Source organism: Cladophialophora psammophila (assembly GCF_000585535.1).
Source record: "Cladophialophora psammophila CBS 110553 chromosome Unknown aczJe-supercont1.4, whole genome shotgun sequence".
NCBI lineage: Eukaryota > Fungi > Ascomycota > Eurotiomycetes > Chaetothyriales > Herpotrichiellaceae > Cladophialophora > Cladophialophora psammophila.
In genome coordinates this window covers 193,352-210,820 of record NW_006912925.1, presented here as the reverse complement: position 1 = coordinate 210,820, position 17,469 = coordinate 193,352, and the positions used below count along the sequence as shown (strand labels likewise).

At 51.0% G+C, this 17,469-nt stretch overlaps 8 protein-coding genes across 8 annotated transcripts; 4 read left to right on the top strand and 4 right to left on the bottom strand.

Moving 5' to 3' along the window:
* Positions 1-728: 728 nt before the first annotated feature.
* Positions 729-1,268, bottom strand: A1O5_02993 (histone H2B; the record flags this gene model as incomplete). The annotated part of the gene is made up of 3 exons (XM_007743606.1): positions 729-907; positions 960-1,031; positions 1,094-1,268. The coding sequence occupies 3 exons, from the start codon at positions 1,266-1,268 to the stop codon at positions 729-731; spliced, it is 426 nt and encodes a 141-aa protein (XP_007741796.1).
* Positions 1,269-2,007: 739 nt separating this feature from the next.
* Positions 2,008-2,583, top strand: A1O5_02992 (histone H2A; the record flags this gene model as incomplete). Its single annotated transcript, XM_007743605.1, has 3 exons — positions 2,008-2,060; positions 2,189-2,481; positions 2,531-2,583. The coding sequence occupies 3 exons, from the start codon at positions 2,008-2,010 to the stop codon at positions 2,581-2,583; spliced, it is 399 nt and encodes a 132-aa protein (XP_007741795.1).
* Positions 2,584-3,315: 732 nt separating this feature from the next.
* Positions 3,316-3,835, bottom strand: A1O5_02991 (NADH dehydrogenase (ubiquinone) 1 beta subcomplex 9; the record flags this gene model as incomplete). Its single annotated transcript, XM_007743604.1, has 4 exons — positions 3,316-3,389; positions 3,445-3,523; positions 3,603-3,735; positions 3,801-3,835. The coding sequence occupies 4 exons, from the start codon at positions 3,833-3,835 to the stop codon at positions 3,316-3,318; spliced, it is 321 nt and encodes a 106-aa protein (XP_007741794.1).
* An 830-nt stretch (positions 3,836-4,665) lies between these two features.
* A1O5_02990 (dihydrolipoyllysine-residue succinyltransferase, E2 component) lies at positions 4,666-6,021 on the top strand (the record flags this gene model as incomplete). Its single annotated transcript, XM_007743603.1, has 5 exons — positions 4,666-5,127; positions 5,177-5,569; positions 5,621-5,803; positions 5,851-5,928; positions 5,983-6,021. 5 exons carry the CDS (start codon positions 4,666-4,668, stop codon positions 6,019-6,021), a joined length of 1,155 nt encoding a protein of 384 aa, XP_007741793.1.
* A 2,417-nt stretch (positions 6,022-8,438) lies between these two features.
* A1O5_02989 (uncharacterized protein) lies at positions 8,439-10,098 on the bottom strand (the record flags this gene model as incomplete). Its single annotated transcript, XM_007743602.1, has 2 exons — positions 8,439-9,619; positions 9,681-10,098. The coding sequence occupies 2 exons, from the start codon at positions 10,096-10,098 to the stop codon at positions 8,439-8,441; spliced, it is 1,599 nt and encodes a 532-aa protein (XP_007741792.1).
* A 656-nt stretch (positions 10,099-10,754) lies between these two features.
* A1O5_02988 (uncharacterized protein) lies at positions 10,755-12,750 on the top strand (the record flags this gene model as incomplete). The annotated part of the gene is made up of 8 exons (XM_007743601.1): positions 10,755-10,900; positions 10,949-11,202; positions 11,253-11,274; positions 11,381-11,604; positions 11,655-11,904; positions 11,964-12,396; positions 12,446-12,556; positions 12,607-12,750. 8 exons carry the CDS (start codon positions 10,755-10,757, stop codon positions 12,748-12,750), a joined length of 1,584 nt encoding a protein of 527 aa, XP_007741791.1.
* Positions 12,751-12,851: 101 nt separating this feature from the next.
* On the bottom strand, positions 12,852-14,333 carry A1O5_02987 (uncharacterized protein; the record flags this gene model as incomplete). The annotated part of the gene is made up of 1 exon (XM_007743600.1): positions 12,852-14,333. One exon carries the CDS (start codon positions 14,331-14,333, stop codon positions 12,852-12,854), a length of 1,482 nt encoding a protein of 493 aa, XP_007741790.1.
* A 754-nt stretch (positions 14,334-15,087) lies between these two features.
* A1O5_02986 (uncharacterized protein) lies at positions 15,088-16,178 on the top strand (the record flags this gene model as incomplete). Its single annotated transcript, XM_007743599.1, has 3 exons — positions 15,088-15,108; positions 15,239-15,348; positions 15,404-16,178. 3 exons carry the CDS (start codon positions 15,088-15,090, stop codon positions 16,176-16,178), a joined length of 906 nt encoding a protein of 301 aa, XP_007741789.1.
* Between the last annotated feature and the right edge of the window lie 1,291 nt (positions 16,179-17,469).

Sequence of the window (17,469 nt, the reverse complement as noted above, 5' to 3'; positions counted from 1 at the left end):
TGGCAAGGGGGAATGGGGCAAAGGTCAAAGATTATGCGAGAGACAAGACGGCGAAAGTGTCCTCTTCAGTCTCGTCGTCGGTGTTGCTGGTCGGTATTCGAACCCATTCTGCCATACTCATACTCATACTTGGGAAGGGAAGTAAGTCTGCCCGTATCGGCGAACATTGCCTGGGACTTGAGCTTCTCGCATTTCTGGGAGACGTTGGCAACAGTCCTGTTGTTTATGTTCACGTGGTTCAATGTTCAAATACCTGTGGCACCTCTAGCGCGCAATCCCCCATAGAACGCGTACCAAAACAATCCAGTCCCAGACACAAACCCATAAAAAAAGATTTGGGGCGGCCAAATTACCCCTAACGCAGCGCAAAAAAGGGACCAAAGACGGAACGATTGGTTTCATGCTTTCAATTCGAATGTCTCACAATCCAGTCCATGAAGCTGGAATATCTGAAACTTCATGCTTCAGCGTGGCGAATATTGTACATAGCGCGAAAGCTTCTCTCTGTAGAGACTCGTAAAGCATGATTGCTGTCGGTGAGCAAGCATGACCGTTGACAGCTCATCACATTGTCAATAATCCCCAGTTCCCATGACGCATCGTAATGTGTTGATCAAAAACCCGTGTCAACACCATTGTTCCGTTTGTGCCCACAACCCCATTTGCAGAAAAGACACACGCAAAAGCCAACCAAGAACCAAGTACCCCCACGAATTTATCGAAACCAATTACTTGCTTTGAGAAGAGTACTTGGTGACGGCCTTAGTGCCCTCAGACACAGCATGCTTGGCAAGTTCGCCAGGCAGGATCAGTCTGACGGATGTTTGAATCTCTCGGGAGGAGATTGTGGACTTCTTGTTGTAGGCAGCAAGTTTGGAGGCTTCAGTGGCGACACGCTCGAAGATATCTTAGACCAAAGTTAGAACATAGTACAACTTGAAAGGCACGGTTCAACTTACCATTGACGAAAGAGTTCAAGATGGACATGGCGCGGTTGGAAATACCAGTGTCAGGGTGGACTTGCTTGAGGACTAAAACGCGTCAGTATGAGATGCGAAAAATGGACCCAAAGTTTGAGAAATTGGAATCTTACCTTTGTAGATGTAAGAAGAATAGGTTTCCTTTCGCGTCTTGCCTCGCTTCTTTTTGTCACCAGATGGGGCGGCGGCGGTCTTCTTGCCAGCTTCTTTCTTCTCGGCAGCGGGAGCCTTTCCAGCTGGGGCCTTGCCGCCAGTGGTGGGTTTCTTCTCAGCAGCTTTTGGAGCCATTTCTGGTGGTGAATTTGATTGCGCAAAAAGCGACGATAGATGGAAGTAGTATGCGAGATGGAATTGGTTGATGGAAGAGTATGAGCGTGATGAGTGATGGATGGATGAAGAGGGAAGGAAGGATGGAGGTGTGAAAGGTGGGTGACGGCGACTCTTATACCAGGCGTAAGTGCGAGAGGGAGGGCGCGGGTTGATGCGAAGTGGCAGTCGCAGGCAGCTGCTGGTTCGGGGGTTGATCCAGCACGCCAGGTAACAGATTGCGCGATTTTCCCAGCGTATTGTTATTGTGTCGATTTTGCCAATTTTTGAGCCAGTCACAATGCAGGATCAGTCTTCTTGGCGGAAAGATATGGTAACGCAATGTAATGCAGACCGGTATTGTCAAACTCGTCAGAAAAGTCGTTTTGGATCAGTCGCATCCTCGCGCCGCCATTGGCCGAACCCCGGCAGCGTGATCCAACGCCCTCCTTTGGCGTCGTCTCCCGCTGCCCGCTGCACCCTCTCATCACAACTTTCTCCAAGGTTGATCTGGAGGCGCGACTCAACTGCCCACCACTCCCGTCGCCGCCTATTCTCATGCCTTTATAACTGCCCCTTCCCTCCCACCTTCCATCCCCGTCTCCTTCTCTCCCTCATCCATCGTCAACCCAAGCTTCCATCGCGCATTTGCACCAGCATCCATTCCATCTCACAAACTAATTCCAACTTCCAAATCCAATCTCATTCACCCTCAATCAAAATGACTGGCGGAAAATCTGGTGGCAAAGCCTCTGGCTCCAAGAGCGCTCAATCGTAAGTTGCCATCCTTTTCATCTTTGTGATATCACGTTGGATTCTCATGCCATGCTCATCCATGGCCTGGGCTTGTTCATATCACTCCAAGTCGCTCTTCATATTGAATCATGCTAATTCTGTCGCAGCCGATCCTCAAAGGCGGGCCTTGCGTTCCCCGTCGGTCGTGTTCACCGTCTCCTGCGAAAGGGCAACTACGCTCAGCGTGTTGGTGCCGGTGCTCCCGTCTACCTCGCTGCTGTGCTTGAGTACCTTGCCGCTGAAATCCTCGAACTTGCCGGCAACGCTGCTCGTGACAACAAGAAGACCCGTATCATCCCGCGTCATCTTCAATTGGCCATCCGAAACGATGAGGAGTTGAACAAACTGCTTGGACATGTCACGATCGCCCAAGGTGGTGTTTTGCCCAACATTCACCAGAGTATGTCCATCACCATTGTGCAATATATACATGATGCTGACTGCTACAGACTTGCTGCCAAAGAAGACTGCCAAGGGCAAGAATCCCAGCCAAGAGCTGTAAGCTCATTCTGCGAATTATTTCTGAACTGGGTTTTGGAATGGGAGTTTCACGACAAATGCGATCACAACGCGGGGTTTCAGGGGTTGGGCTGGCCAGGTTTCACAGGCCTTTTTTTCAGAGTTTGTGCTTTATCATCGGATGGTAGGGTTGTGTACATTATGCTCATGGCATGCCTACTATCATCACGAACATGGATAGGAATGCAAGGTGGGGCATGAGATATGCGAAAGGCAAAGCAAATGGCTTTGCGAACGGTGATCATTAGACAGCGAATTCAATGATCCAAACTCATGGCAATTCGTAACTTATTTCTGCTCAGTTTCCTTTCTAAATGAGTGCAGATGGTCGAAAGGCAGACTCGGGGTTGGGTAGCAAGATATTAACATGACAGATGGACGCAGAAATCTCACACAAACTAAACAGAAAGCTGGATGCCAACGGGTCTGAATATTAAGGTCCAGGCCCACGACGAACCGATCTGGAAATCAAGCCTAACAGAGTAATGGCAGCGTGGCCAGCCTACCAAGAAGACTGAATTGGCTGGATTGCACAATGCTTCCAGAGGCTCAGTTCTCAAGAAACGGAGTCAACGCAGATTTCGAGAGATGAGGCTCTCTTGAGCACTCTAGCCCTTCTCGCAAGCCAGTGTCTGCGGAAAACTACTTTCTTCTCCAAATCTTTGTGACAGTATGTACAACTTCCCCCTTGCATCCGTGAAACCTCAAGACCACCTCATAACCTCTTGACGAACTCTCTTGAAGGTGGAGGCAAGTCCGGAGCAGGCAGATTCCGTTCATATTTCGAGCCTGTAAACACGACGGATGAGCGACTGCATTGAATGGGTCTTGTGGAAATTCTCACCTCCCGGAGCAGTTGGTGGTCTGTAAGGGTCGGGATGTTTCCATTTCTCCAGCAGCTTCTCTGTCTCGTTGAAGAGTATCTAGTTTCGCCACAGGTCAACAATGTGCTCCATGTATCCGGCACTAGATCCAGTGTGAATGAAGAAGGTATCAGCGTACTCTTTGTTGCCTCGGGTCTGTAATGTTTTTGTTCGCGTCGAAAAGTGAGCGGATATACACTGCTTGTCCACGCCAGAGGTTTCGTTGTACAGCCCAGTCAAGGGCAAGCTTCAGCGACCGTCGATAGAGACCTCTAATCAGGATTGAATGAGCAAGTTGGCAAACAGTGTGCGGGTTTCTTTTCTTCGAGGCACTTACCGGACAGCCTTGACATGAGGACTGAGCGACGCCATGCTGAACAGCACTAGGATCTTCCCCGACACTCTCTCAATCAAGAAAAGAAAGCCGGTTATCACAGAGCGGTCATGGACATCCAGCTGCTTTACCCAGTTTTCCACCCGCCACTTCTGTGCTTCGGTCGACAGCTAGGCGTCTTGTTGGAGGCTTCGGGTGAATCTGTAATTGAGATGAGTCGATTGGAGTTGCAGTCGCACCTTCGCAGGCTTGGCGTCGAAGCTCTTTGCCGGTTCTCGTTGCTCTCCCGGGACGCAATTCCACTGGCAGAGTGGAGCACCCAACTTGGCCTGCGCGACTTTTGCATCGGACGTCAGTGTCAGTGCGTGTGCCCAGGACAGCCCAATTAGAGCTCTGAAAGAGCTTTCCCTTCCGGTTTACAAACTCAGAAGCCCATCCTCCCGACTCATTCTTTCCGAGGGAACAGCATATAAAAAGAAAGGGCTTTGTTTTTCCACTTCCTCTCATTCTCTTCTGTCCAAACTGGCGGTGCATCCGCCTCGCATGCTACAGCCTTGAGCTCCTTCGCTCTCGGGAGCATCGACTGCCCTCCTTGCCTTGTTGTAGCACGGTCGCCAGACCAAGTTCCAGCATGGCCTCTCTGCGGCTTCGACGGACGCCAGCCTTGGGCTCTGCGCTTGCACTCCCAAAATGCGGCCCGTCTCTACGTACCCGCACCTTCAGCGTTCTAAGATCGAAACCTGCGTCTCGACAACCCTGCATCCCGAGCTTGCGACCGTCTATTGTGCCAACATATGCCTCCCTCTCGAGGTATCAGCAATTCAGTACCTCTCCCACTCACTACGAAACAATTGTGAAAGTGCCTCAGATGGCCGAATCGATTTCCGAAGGTACCCTCAGCAGCTTCTCAAAACAAGTGGGTGATTATGTCGAGCAGGACGAGGAAATTGCGTCCATCGAGACAGACAAGATCGATGTCTCCGTCAATGCACCCGAAGCTGGCACAATAAAAGAATTTCTCGTCAGCGAGGGAGACACTGTAACTGTCGGACAGGAAATTGCAAAGCTTGAACCAAGCAGTGGAGGTGGCGGAGGTGCTAAAGAAGCAAAGGAAGAGCCCAAGGCACCTGCTTCGGAGGAACAGCCCACAAGCTCGCACCCCGAGCCGAAGAAGGAAGAGCCACCTCCACCGCCGAAAAAAGAGGAAAAGCCCGCTCCGCCAAAGGAAGAGAAGAAGCCTCCTCCACCACCTAAAGAGGAAAAGAAACCTGATGAATCCAAAGCCGGAATTGAGTCGCCATTTGGTAAGGGCACGAGGAACGAAAACAGGGTAAAGCGGCTATGGCGATATCTTTCCGACAAAAGCTAACTTTGCCCAGGTCAAAATGAACCGAATGCGTCTGAGAATCGCGGAGCGTCTCAAGCAGTCCCAAAACACCGCGGCATCATTGACCACATTCAATGAGGTGGACATGTCCAACATTATGGAATTCCGGAAGAAGTACAAGGATGAGATTTTGAAGAACACCGGCGTCAAACTTGGCTTCATGAGCGCTTTCGCAAAGGCCAGCATTCTGGCCATGAGGGAAGTGCCCACCGTCAATGCTTCTATCGAAGGTCCAGGTGGTGGCGACACCATAGTGTACCGAGATTTCGTGGATATCAGTGTTGCGGTGGCTACACCTAAGGGCCTGGTGACTCCTGTGGTTCGAAATGCCGAGAGTATGGAGATGGTTGAGATCGAGAAAGCCATTGCGGATTTAGGCAAGAAGGTAAAATGATAATCACCAGGTGGATGAATCTACTGCTAACCCGGCACGCAGGCTCGTGATGGAAAGCTCACCATTGAAGATATGGCGGGAGGTACCTATACCATCAGCAACGGCGGCGTCTTCGGGTCAATGATGGGTACCCCCATCATCAACCTGCCTCAAACCGCTGTCCTCGGCCTGCATGCCATCAAAGAGAGAGCGGTGGTCGTCAACGGCAAAATAGAGATCAGACCAGTGAGTTCAACTTTCGGTGGCGAGCACCAGAGACTGACCTTGCCCAGATGATGTACCTCGCGCTCACGTACGATCATCGTTTGCTTGATGGAAGAGAAGCGGTCACGTTCTTGGTGAAGATTAAGGTGAGCTTGGTGAATTCCATTCGCTTATTGTTGTCTCTCTAACATGGATTGTAGGAATACATAGAAGATCCACGGAAGATGCTTTTGGCATAATCTCCTGGTTGTCGCAAAGTCTTCATTGGGCGGTAGCCTCCATGGGATGGATTGTACAAAACCCGAAAATACAGCACTCTTTGTTTGCCAGATGCATTTGAGCAGGGACGATAGGCACCCGACAGGCACTCAGCGCACCTGTTCCGGATGCGCGGTCAAATCGTCAAATCCATGAGTAACAAAACCTGATTGCTTGTGTTCTTTTGCGCTCGGCTCGTGAAACAAGGCCATACCTCGCAATACGCCTCCCTCGAATAAATACTGTTGCTACACTTTACGACACCCGAGGAAAGGATCCACCAAGCACTCTCGTCCTCCTGCACGGTCGGTCATACCGAGCTCTTCCACTGGCTCATCGCTAGGCAGGAAGACCTGTGGTCCTAGCGACTAATATACTTCACGTTGGGCAAAGGGACTCGTGTCTAAGCTCAAAGTCCAACCAGAGGTGTTTTGCTTCCTCTGCCGTGCATTCTCCGCCAGATTCAACATCCGTGAAGAAGAGACGGACGCTTAAGGAGTGATCTGAGTGACACCGTGATGCTACGTACTTAAGACGCATTCCCTCGGCTGCCCTTGAACAATGAATGTCCTTCTCACAATCCGGAACACTGGGTTCGTGCCCTCCATGTACATATGGCCCGGAAGTCAAGCGCAGATCCCGCACGCCCAGCAGGTATGGAGACGGTGAGTAGCGTGGTAGATAGATCCTCCCAAGGCAGAGAGGCATGGCGACAGCTTTCGGGTTCCCGGGCAGCCTACGAGATTTCCTCAGATATCTTGCCCCGACTACGTACTCCGTAAGGATATCGGTATTGGTCAGTGGAAAACTGCCAGTTCAGGCAGCAACCCTCATCCGCCCTGCTGTTGCGACTTTCCGAGACGAATCGAGTCGACCACACAACCCGCTTCAGGCTCGCCGGGCAATGTTCAACATCTGGTTCGAAGTCTCCTTGTTTGGTTCGTCCACTAGCACATTTCGTGTCATGTGCCTTGTCTCTTTTCAGGAGGCTGTTTGAAAATTCAGACGTGGTTCGCTGCAGGTCTGGTTCCGGATATGCCGGGGGGCACTTCCTTTCATGCATGGCTGGTCAGTGTGCATGCACATGTGTATCCAGTCTTTGAATAAAACATTCCTGGGCCGGACGGAGAGGGATCGTCCAACACCATCTCTTTCGACATACTCTGGATGCCTGTGCACGTGTAGACTGCCATCGCAGGAGCAGTGCAGGCTGAGAGGAGTTTGTGGTGGCTCAATCTACTCGACGGTCGTTAATTTCTATATTTTTTGGGGAGATTATTGTTTTTTTTTTTTGGCCGGAGATATTGAAATAAATTCAACTTTTCACCAGCCCCGAAGTAATTGTCCGCCTTCTCGCCCGGGGAATACCTGTACCGTGGCTGGCTATAGGAGACATGTCAACCTATGTCGACAAAAGTCCAGGGAAACGGAAGAATCCGAAGCTGTGCGACTGATCGAGAAGCATTGTCATTGCCTCCTCCTTCGATGCCCAACTCGCCAACATCAGTGCCCGGCTCAACTTCGGCTCAGCATTGATCAGACTGCACAGACAAGGCTGCGGTTGTTAATGTCATCCTCGCACCTTATACCTTCACCCTGTAGAGCGCGAATAAATTGCTACATTGTTGATGAATAGTGGCGATCATAGACCCATAGTCTTTCTGAGGCGAGGGGGAGGGGCAGTGGAATGATTCAATTTCTCGCTCACTGGTCCTTTCTCTTTCCTCTCCCTGTATGTATGGACAGGTTCTCCCCCAGAGGATTTATGAAAGGTAGAGAGAGATGACACCGAGTGCCAAGGTAGTCAGACTGAGGTGGAAATCACAGAGTCTGCCTCGATTCGAGAATAGACCCAGTTCGAGCATCTCGGATTTATCCAAGGAGCCCACGAGTAGAGTCTCGTCGCCTTTCGTCTGATACCCGGCGCAGAGAAAAATTAAGGGCGTTATGGATTAATTCTGAATGAGCAGAGTTCGCCATACTGCGACATCACAGACGACACCGACGAGGAACGGCTTTCTCCAATTTTCGTCTATTGACAGCACAGCGCTACGCGGGTCATGCCCTGGGGGGAGGCCAAAGTCATGCCTCTGCACGTCGGCCAGGAAGACGTGACCGGTACGGCGGTTCCAGAGGTAGTGACATGGAGTTTGATGAACAACACTGTAGGGCAGTCGAATGGGCCTGGGTTTTGACAGGTCTTGGGGATATGGACACCCCCCCCCTTGCTGCTTCCTCGACGTCAAGACCTACCAAGGAACAGTCTGGCTGTCATGCATATACATATGGGCAAAAAGCGTCTGGAAAATGTGAAGATCGAATGAATAGTTAGCGTCACACTGCAAAGGAACCAACCCTTGTCGAGTACAAGCAATACAACGCCCAACTCGTATTCTGGCTAGGAAGTCTGCATCTTCAGTGCCGCCGCGATAATCCCCAGCCCCGTCTCCGCAGATGTCCTGCATGACCGGTTCAACATGTTATCCTCTTTCCCTTTTCCCCCAATCGAAGTGTCCACCAAGAGCGTCTCCTCCCCGTTCCAGCACATCTTTCTCCTTCCGACATTAAACGATTCCCAGGGCTCAAAACCATGGAGGAAGCCGGTGTACGCCTTGGACATTTTATCCTGCGTCGCACTGATGCGAGAGTGGACTCGTCCCGGAGGTTCACAGAAGGTCAACGGTACCCCAAACGAGTGCCACGAGTACCCATGGAGCGGGCCTGGGAAAGGGTCAACGACCGAGATTTCATAGGCATATACTGTGGTGCCGTGCTTAGCGGCTTCTGAAAGCAGCTCAATTGTGGGGTGGATGAATGTCTCCTCAGTCGCCCACTCAGTGAGAGCCTGTAAAGCGCTTTTGCCATCGGAGCACAGAGCGCCATCCGCGATTTCCGGTGCAAGATCGCGTACATACTCGACAAGGGTTGTATCTGGCAAATTCTGGAACGGGGTAAGAAAGAGTGCTGCCTCATCTTTGGTATGGCCCATGATGATCCTCGAACACCATTTAGGTATGTGGCTCCACGAGACTGCTGACTGGCTTTCACCATGCTGTGATCCATGCTCAAACAAGTTGGGGTCCTCAATAGGCAGTGAGACACTGCCGTCGAACAGTTCAAGAAGTCGATCTGCGGACAAGGCTCGCAAGGTAGCCAGTTTTTCAGTGCTTGTCGCATGTGTTGCTAGACCTGCTAATTTGGCAAGTTGATCAAATGCAGTTTGTGCTTCTCCAAGCGTTCTCAAACGAGGCCTGGGGCTCGACTGAATCAATGCTTGATGAAACAGCTCGTGGCCACCTCTCAAGTGGCAAAAGATCGATGCAGCTCCAGCGGACTCGCCAGACAGGGTGACCTTTGAGGCATCTCCCCCAAAATGATGGATAGACCTTTGGATCCACTCAAGGCCAATGCGTTGGTCATTGAGGCCCTGATTCAGAACCGGAACCTCGTCGAGAGATTTTGCTTCTTCTATAAGCTCTTTCGAGGTCAAAAAGCCGAAAACGTTCAGACGGTAATTGAGAGTCACAACAATGATGGGCATTCCTATATCCATTGACCTTCTCACAAGGTGATTACCATCTAAGTGTCGAAGTTAGCACACAGGTATACTGAGTTGGAGATTCAAGCTACTGGGACGTACTAAATTCGGTCGTGTTGTCCCCGTTATTGAAACCTCCCCCGTGTATCCACGCAAAAACCGGCAATTTTGGGTGACTTGCGGAACCTACACACTGAGGTGGAGCATATATGTTGAGATGCAAGCAAGTGGTCTCTTCGCATCTCTGAGACATTGACAGTTTCTCAAACATGTGATGCATCATTGGGTGAATGTTGTCGGTCTTCTGTGGGCAGCGTGGCCCATATCGTGACGCATCTAGCTGTCCATGGAGGAGACCAAGGTCGGTTCGCCTGGCGGTTCGGAATCGAGCAGGGAATTGGGCGTAGGGAATGCCCAGAAAGTTGGCCACACCTTGTTTCGATATGAAACCATTGATATGTAGATTCTCGACCCAGAAGCCGAAATTCTCTCTGAAGTTGTCAAGTGATATGTTCTCCATGTTTGGCACTTCCTGTCGATAGATGTCCCGAGGGCTGGGGAAGAGAAAAAGAGGGAATCCGCCTCGGATATTGTTCGCATCGACGTAGAACAAGAAGGGCTACAGAAGAAAGAATTCATCACTTGGTGGTTGCGGTACTCACCACAGAGAGTACACACACTCAAATGTATAGTGTACTTGGAATGGTGGACAGTCCGGTAGGACTCTGAATGGGTCGCGGCTCGCCGGCGGTGAACCGCAACCAGGACGGCAGTGTCGCAGGAACTCAACATCACCGGACGCACCACACTCGTGGCAGTCGGTAAAACGACTCGGTTCTGAGAAAGTAATTGTCATTGGTAAACACTCTGCGGTTCGTCGGCGATATACCGTGAGGCTTGAGCTAAGAATCCCAAGATGGTCAAGCGAGCACTTGCCTTCCCATAAAGGGCGTGGCCAAACGGTTAGGATGGGGTAAGAACTGGGGAAGCGGACGGGAGTGGTCAAAATATTGCGGCTCACCGCCGACGAGCCGCAGTCAGTAGGTCTAAATACTCACAATTCTCCTGGTCGATCGATTGCTCGCATAGGTCGCAGCATAAAAGCCGGGGCATCCCCAGACTCGAGAGTTCCACAGAAAATTGGAACGAGTCCGAGTCCTTACCTCAACTTCGACAATGAGCACCACAGAAACCGCAGATGCCATGGCGGCCCCCTCGGGCAGCAGAATCAGGACCATCTTGATATGCTGCTTTGTGATGTGCGGGTCTCTTCTCTTTGGCATCGACTCTGGCGAACTTGGCGGCTTCCAGGCCATGGTCAGGTTAGCGTCTCATGCTCTGTAGGGTGTTGCAGTGCTGACAACAAAAAGCTTCCTGAAGGACTACGGATATTTCGACGAACCCACGAACTCGTACAACATCCGAACGAAAATACAGACCTCGCTGAATGCCGTATTACTTGTCGGAGCCATACTTGCATCCATCTCGGCAGGCGCCATCGGCACGAGATATGGTCGAAGAGTTGGTCTGATATGGATGGGAGTTGTCGCCGTCGTTGGTGTTGTTTTTCAGATCTCGGTCCCTCACGTATGGGGTTTACTCCTTGGCCGTTTCTTTGCCGGAGGTAGGGCTTCCTCTGACCAATTGCGCAAGTTGACTAACATATCTGGACAGCTGGTATTGGCTATGCGTCGAAGTGAGACTTGTTCCCCCTGTTGAGCGCAATTGCCAGGCTTCCCAATTTTACTGAATGTCGCTCTCGACTTTTACCAGCGGACAGCTAATATCTGAGTGTGTATCAGCTTCGTTCCGATTTATCAAGCTGAAGTTGCCCCAACACAAATACGCGGCATGATGATTGCTCTGTACCAGACTGGTATCAACATCGGTCAACTCATAGGGTCTTGTATCAACCAAGGAACTTACAATATGTCAACAAGATGGGCATATAGAATTCCCCTAATCACGCAGCTCGTCTTCCCCACCATCCTGATTGTGTTTGCCGCCTTCTTTCCGGAAAGTCCCCGTAAGTACCTTTGAATTTGCTGGCTGGTGATTTAGCTGACCTCGCATCAGGCTGGCTTCTCTCAGTCGGCAAGGTGGAAGAAAGCGCCAGGTCCATCAGGCGACTTCGTGGAAAGACATATCCGGAGCATCAAATACATGCTGACGTAGACGACATCGCCAAACACATCAGGCTCGAGAAGGAGCTTGAAGGTTCCGGCTCCTTTTTGGATGCCTTCCGAGGCAGTGACAGACGCCGCACCCATATCGCCTGTGGACTACTCTTGTGGCAAGTGTTGTCAGGCATCAGCTTCATCAACGGGTAAGCATATCATGACGGGCCTTGTGTCGTGGAGCAACTAGATGCTTACATGGACATAGGTACGGGACATACTTCTACTCGGTATCGGGCATCTCAAACGCCTTTGTTGTCAGTATCATCTCCCAAGTCTGTCAGCTCGCCGGGATCATTGTCATGTTTCCGTCCGTTCATTTTCTTGGTAGAAGGACCATTCTCCTTTGGGGCGCTGCTGCTGAAACCATATGTATGTTCACTTTCGCGATCGTCGGAACCGTTGCTCCCAACAGTATCGCTGCTGCAAGATGTCTGGTGGCTTTTAGCTGCCTGTATGCCTTCTTTTTCACATGGTCTTGGGGCCCAGTCGCGTGGATCGTTGCATCGGAAACTGGGTCCAACGTGATGCGCTCCCGCACACAGGCTCTGGGCTCTGCAGTTTCATGGGCTGGCACTCTCCTTATAGCCGTGGTACTGCCTTATTTGATTAACCCAACAGCTGCCAACCTTGGTGCAAAGGTGTGCCCACCCCGACATCCTGTATTGTGTTTCCTAACATGGGGCCTAGGTCGGATTCATTTTCGGGGTAACTTGCTTGCTTGGGTTCGTCTGGGCTTTGTTCTTCCTCCCAGAGACCAAAGGTCGTTCTCTTGAACAGCTTGATGAGCTGTTTTTGAATGTGAGTGTCGATGAACGCTTGTGTCTGGTAGTTCACTGACAATACACTAGGGGGTGTCTGTGAAGGAATTTAGCACTTACCAATGCCGTGGCCACGTCGAGTATGCAAGACATGGCGTAATCACCACCGCTGAGCTCAACGAGGACACGAAAGAAGTCGTGGCAATCCATACCGAGGATACCAAAGTCGCTTGAGATGAAGGCCGGTATTGATGCAGGTTAGCCCTATACCACCTTTCAATGTCGCAATAGCCAAAAATCTCAGATAAGCAATGTCTCAGACTCCTGAATCCAGATCACCATGCGGGCTGAGGATAACTCTCTTCGTATTGCATCAGTACGGAATCCCAGTCTGTAGAGTTGAAGAGCACGTTGTTGAGAAATTCTTCACTGTAGAAGACGTCATCTACATCTCGCGGAACGTCCATGGCTTCGGTGTTGTGAATGTCTCCTTGGTCAATTGTTTGAAGACGCATGACGTTCTTCACCTCAACTGGTATATGTCGACGTGGAGAGTCCGTCTGGTGAAGGCGAGCAAGCACGGCTGCAAGTGTATGTCCTTGAGACCAGTGGGCACCCCATGACGTGTCTTTGAGTAGAAAGTTCTTCAACGAGGTGGCCAATGAGACGGCATTCTCCAGCTCTCGGATAAACTCCTTGGAAGAGTTGTGTGTCCTCCGAGCCTCAAGGAGGACATCCACGACAAGCATCAAGGCCCTTGAAGCGCAGTATAGTAGCTGATTGAATCGAGAAGCCATGTCGAGATAAAATTCAATGCTGAACCACGTAAGTGTCTGACAGGCTTCTGGAATAGTTGAAGCTGCTTCTTGTGCCAAAATAAGGGAGAGCTCTTTGGAATGACTTGATGTGTTTGTCAGGGCGGCAAGTCCGAGTACAAAAAGGAGGCGGTTGTTATGGTGTAACATGCAAAGCGCTCGGTATTCGCTTTTAGAGTAGTGGCTTTGTTCAAAACTCAGGTCTGTCCCGTAGCGGTGTATCTGTTGAACGACTTGCTCGCAGTTCTGGATAATGTCTGCATCAATAGGTCTGCTTGCATAGACCGTTCTTAGCAGTGATCGGAGACAGTGAGAAGCCTCCACAGCGTCACCAAAAAATCTGCCTTCTGAGACCCTAGAGTCGCTTTGCACCTTTCCAAGTCTTGCGGACGAGACGGTGATATTGAGAGGCTGTCCCATCATAGCGGAAATGATCGCGTCTTGAAACAGGCATGCTCTCCATAAGGTGTCGTTCAGAATTTCGCCATCAGTTATCACAGCCGAGGTCTTGTCTAGGCCCAAGTCCCTAGCCATCTTGCAGAGGAGTCCAAGTCTTAATCCTATGGACATAATGTCGCCGTGACCCTGTGTGACGAGTTCAAACTTAGTCAACGCGAGCAGAAGAGCTTGCACAGTTTGAATCCTGGGCTGATATCGTTGCCGTGTACTGAAGAGGCTCTTCAGCTCATGGGCAATCACTTTCTGTATGTGGACGTAGTCTCTCCAAGAAGCAATGGCGAGATGATGGCGTGCTGCTATGCCGAGGATAACGCTTTCGAGAAGGGGCGTGACGGGAAAATCTTGTAGACTTGTGTGGGTGACGACAGGGAATACTGGCTGTATGTGCTCGAAGAAGACGAGATAGAGATGCTCCTTGACATTCGGGCTGATGTCCAGTGCTGTAGTCTCATCGGCTGTCGTAATGGCAGTAGACTTGAGGAGATAGCGGGCCTGTAGCATGGCTGGCTCGGGAGGAGGTTCCTTTGGCGTATGTAGGTCCATGGGATGCCCACCGGCATTGCTAGAAGGGCCCCAATACACTTTTCGAGAAAAGCCTTTGGGCGTGGAAGACATGAAAGTGCGCTGAGCCCGTGCTGGCCAAGGAATGCCGTCGAAGTCGCAGCGAAGGCTGTACTGTCTACATCGAGAGCAGCAGAGAGTAAAATATGGAGGATGTTCGAACTGGCATTTCAACCTAAGTCTGGGAAGACGCGTTCAGCACAGTGCTATTTCAAGGTGATTCCACTTGACATACCTGCGGCAGTTGTCGCAAATTTGGTTTGCCATAAGGTCGAGAGCGAGAACTAGTCGCGGTAAGAATCGTGGATGATGCAGCTGGGTACATGTGGAAAGGAAGATGGGATGGAATTAGCAGAGGTTGATGGCGGGTTCACAATGCTCGAAAGGTCAGCTGATGCGGACGGTGATATGTAACGAGTACTTGTACCTGTAAATGCAGTGGCTAATAACCTAGGTACCGAGTACTGAGTACTGTACAGGGCACATGTAGATAAGGAACGCCCCTATGCCTAGTGGCCTGTTCTTGCTTGGGGCTAGTGAGGTTATAGGCAGGCGGGAATTCTGGCAGGGCCCGGGAAGTACAGCCACGCCTACACAGACTTTAATCCCAGAATCCGTTCTGCCCACCACCGCCCACATTGTTCGCCTATTTACGTCGGCGTCGGTGCGCTTGCCATACTAGTATCATGGAGAAAGAACGAGTGAAGCGCTTGAGAACAGGGAGAGCCTGCCAACAATGTCGGGCATCCAAGCGACGGTAAGTTCAGGAAAAGATCAGACGTCGAGGACAGGACTGCTCTCTAACAGAGTCGCAAAGTTGCGAAGGCGGGTTTCCCTGTCGAACCTGCGCATCAAAGGGCTCGGAATGTGTATTTGACCAAGACCAGCAATCAGCCTCAAATCAAGTCATTCGTAATGATCAGGATGGAAGGGAGGTGCCGTGGAAAGTCGACCTTCCTTTGGCGGCTTCAGCCGTTATAGCCACTCTTCTCGACAGGTACGTCCTTATCCAGGAAAAAGTGAAGCTGCTATTATCTGACCGTGTTTCAAAGGTACTTCTCAGTGATTGCGCCTCACTGGCCACTTGTTCTGGAAGAAGATCTCAATCAGGAGCCCTACACTTCTCCGCTTTTGCTCCGGTCAGTGTGTCTTGTATCGGCTCACCTTGCTGGCGCCAGGGCACATACGCTGGTTGAAGATATCGCTCAGTCCATTCATCAGTGCTTTGACGCCTATGAGCTGCTGTCACTCCCTACAGTGTCAACATTGCAATCCATTCTGCTGATGCTGGCCTCGCCGAGATTCTCTCAGCAGTCCATGATGACAGCTTCCGCTTGCCGTATGGCATTGACACTGGGACTTCACCGACCGTACTATCCCAAACCGATACTGTACTGGTCTTGCATCGTGGCTGCGCGTTGGGAGTCCTTGAGATCCGTGAGTACACGCCTGGCCGACCGCGTATGCTTTGATCTTGAAACGACCCCGCCGCACACCGAGCCAGATCCAAAGACGGTATTTGGAGCCTTGTATCATCTGTTAGCCTACGCAGATGAGAACAGGGAGCATACGGGTGATCTGTACCATACCTATCGTTTCCAGAATATATACGCACACGACACAACACCGACCGCCCGGGAAGTTGATGCCTCTGCTCGGATATTGGAAGAAGAGCCGGAGACTATACAGACTCTTATGTACCCGCTTGTGCGGTACCTGTCAGAAGATGGTACGAATGGCAGCGACGCTTCATCAACAATAACGGATGATTCACCTGCATTTGAGCTTAACCCATTCTACTGTTGTACTCGAAGAATTGTTGTCTAAGGATGTACTGATCCGTGAGCCTCCAAAGGTGGCTCAAGACTCGTACACCCAAGAGGAAGTGGTGAGCTACGGTGCAAATGCGTACCCAGGATCCATCGCTATCACAGCTTCCCTTGCAGGATAGACACGACACAGTTGAGACTCTTCGAGAAACCCGACAATTGGTCAGATATTCAGAGAAGCTGGAGCCCTCGAAACGTCAGCGCATGACCAGGTGTCTCGTCTGGGCGCCTTGAAAGAGAAATCACTCTCTTCCTGAGCCTCAATCGGCGACAGATATGGTAAGCCGCCCCCGGCAGTGTCTCTTATCAGGAGTACATCGCTGGCGGTGCGTGTAGAGGGTTGAAATACTAGTACTTTTAGTTGTTGCATGTTGCGGCATGGTATTTCCCGCTATTGCCTTTTCAGCCATGATTTCCTGAAAACGCCTAGCTGTTCTTTGCGGCCAGCGACCAATCAAATGCCGCAGCGTCAGAGTTTGGGGTTAGACTGGTTTGGTTCGGGCGAGGCTTCCCCTTTTTCATGGCCTTTGCTTCTGCATGTACTCCGTACGTACATAGTAGGTAATAATATACTACAGGTAGGTCCAGTGAATGCTCTGGATCGCCCCTGCAATCCTACTAGTACATGGCGAGCATTGTTTCTTGCACGACCTTGCGTCGGCTCGGGAAAGAGGCGTTCATCTCACATGCATTTCCCGCTCCTCTCCCTCTACAGGCCAACTAACCACGAGTTGAACGGTGGGGGTGTCCGTACGATACCTTCTCCCGTGTGTCCTTGTACGTGTTCACGGTAGAAGCCGGGGGCGGTGATTATCGAGCGGTTCGATAGGCAAGGAAGGAAAGTGTCCCTTCACTCGCCTAAACTAACTGCCAGGCACCCCAAGCAGGAATGATTTCAATGACGGAAAGGTGTGCCGCGCTGTGCTGTCGTCTGCTACTTGAAGGGCTATCATGATGTTAAGCTCCACGACCACTTCGAAATTCGTCAACTTATTAAGTCTATGAGTGATCGCCTAGATGGTGAGTCTGGACGTGAGAGGTACCAGGCCACGAGGATACTGTAGCAAGGCGAGGTGGCTGTGCTGTGATGGGCTGTGCTGGGCTGGTAGAGCGGTGGCAGGCAGAGATCTGTCAGGTCACATGTCAAACCTAAATGGGCTGGTAGAGAAGGGGGTGCGGAACAGTTTACAGTGCTGGCAGAGTGCCATTCATTACAGTTTGAGCAGAGTATCATGAATTCAATGGGTTTAATGCCGTCAGTCTATTCTTAAGTGTTTTATCAGTCCTGT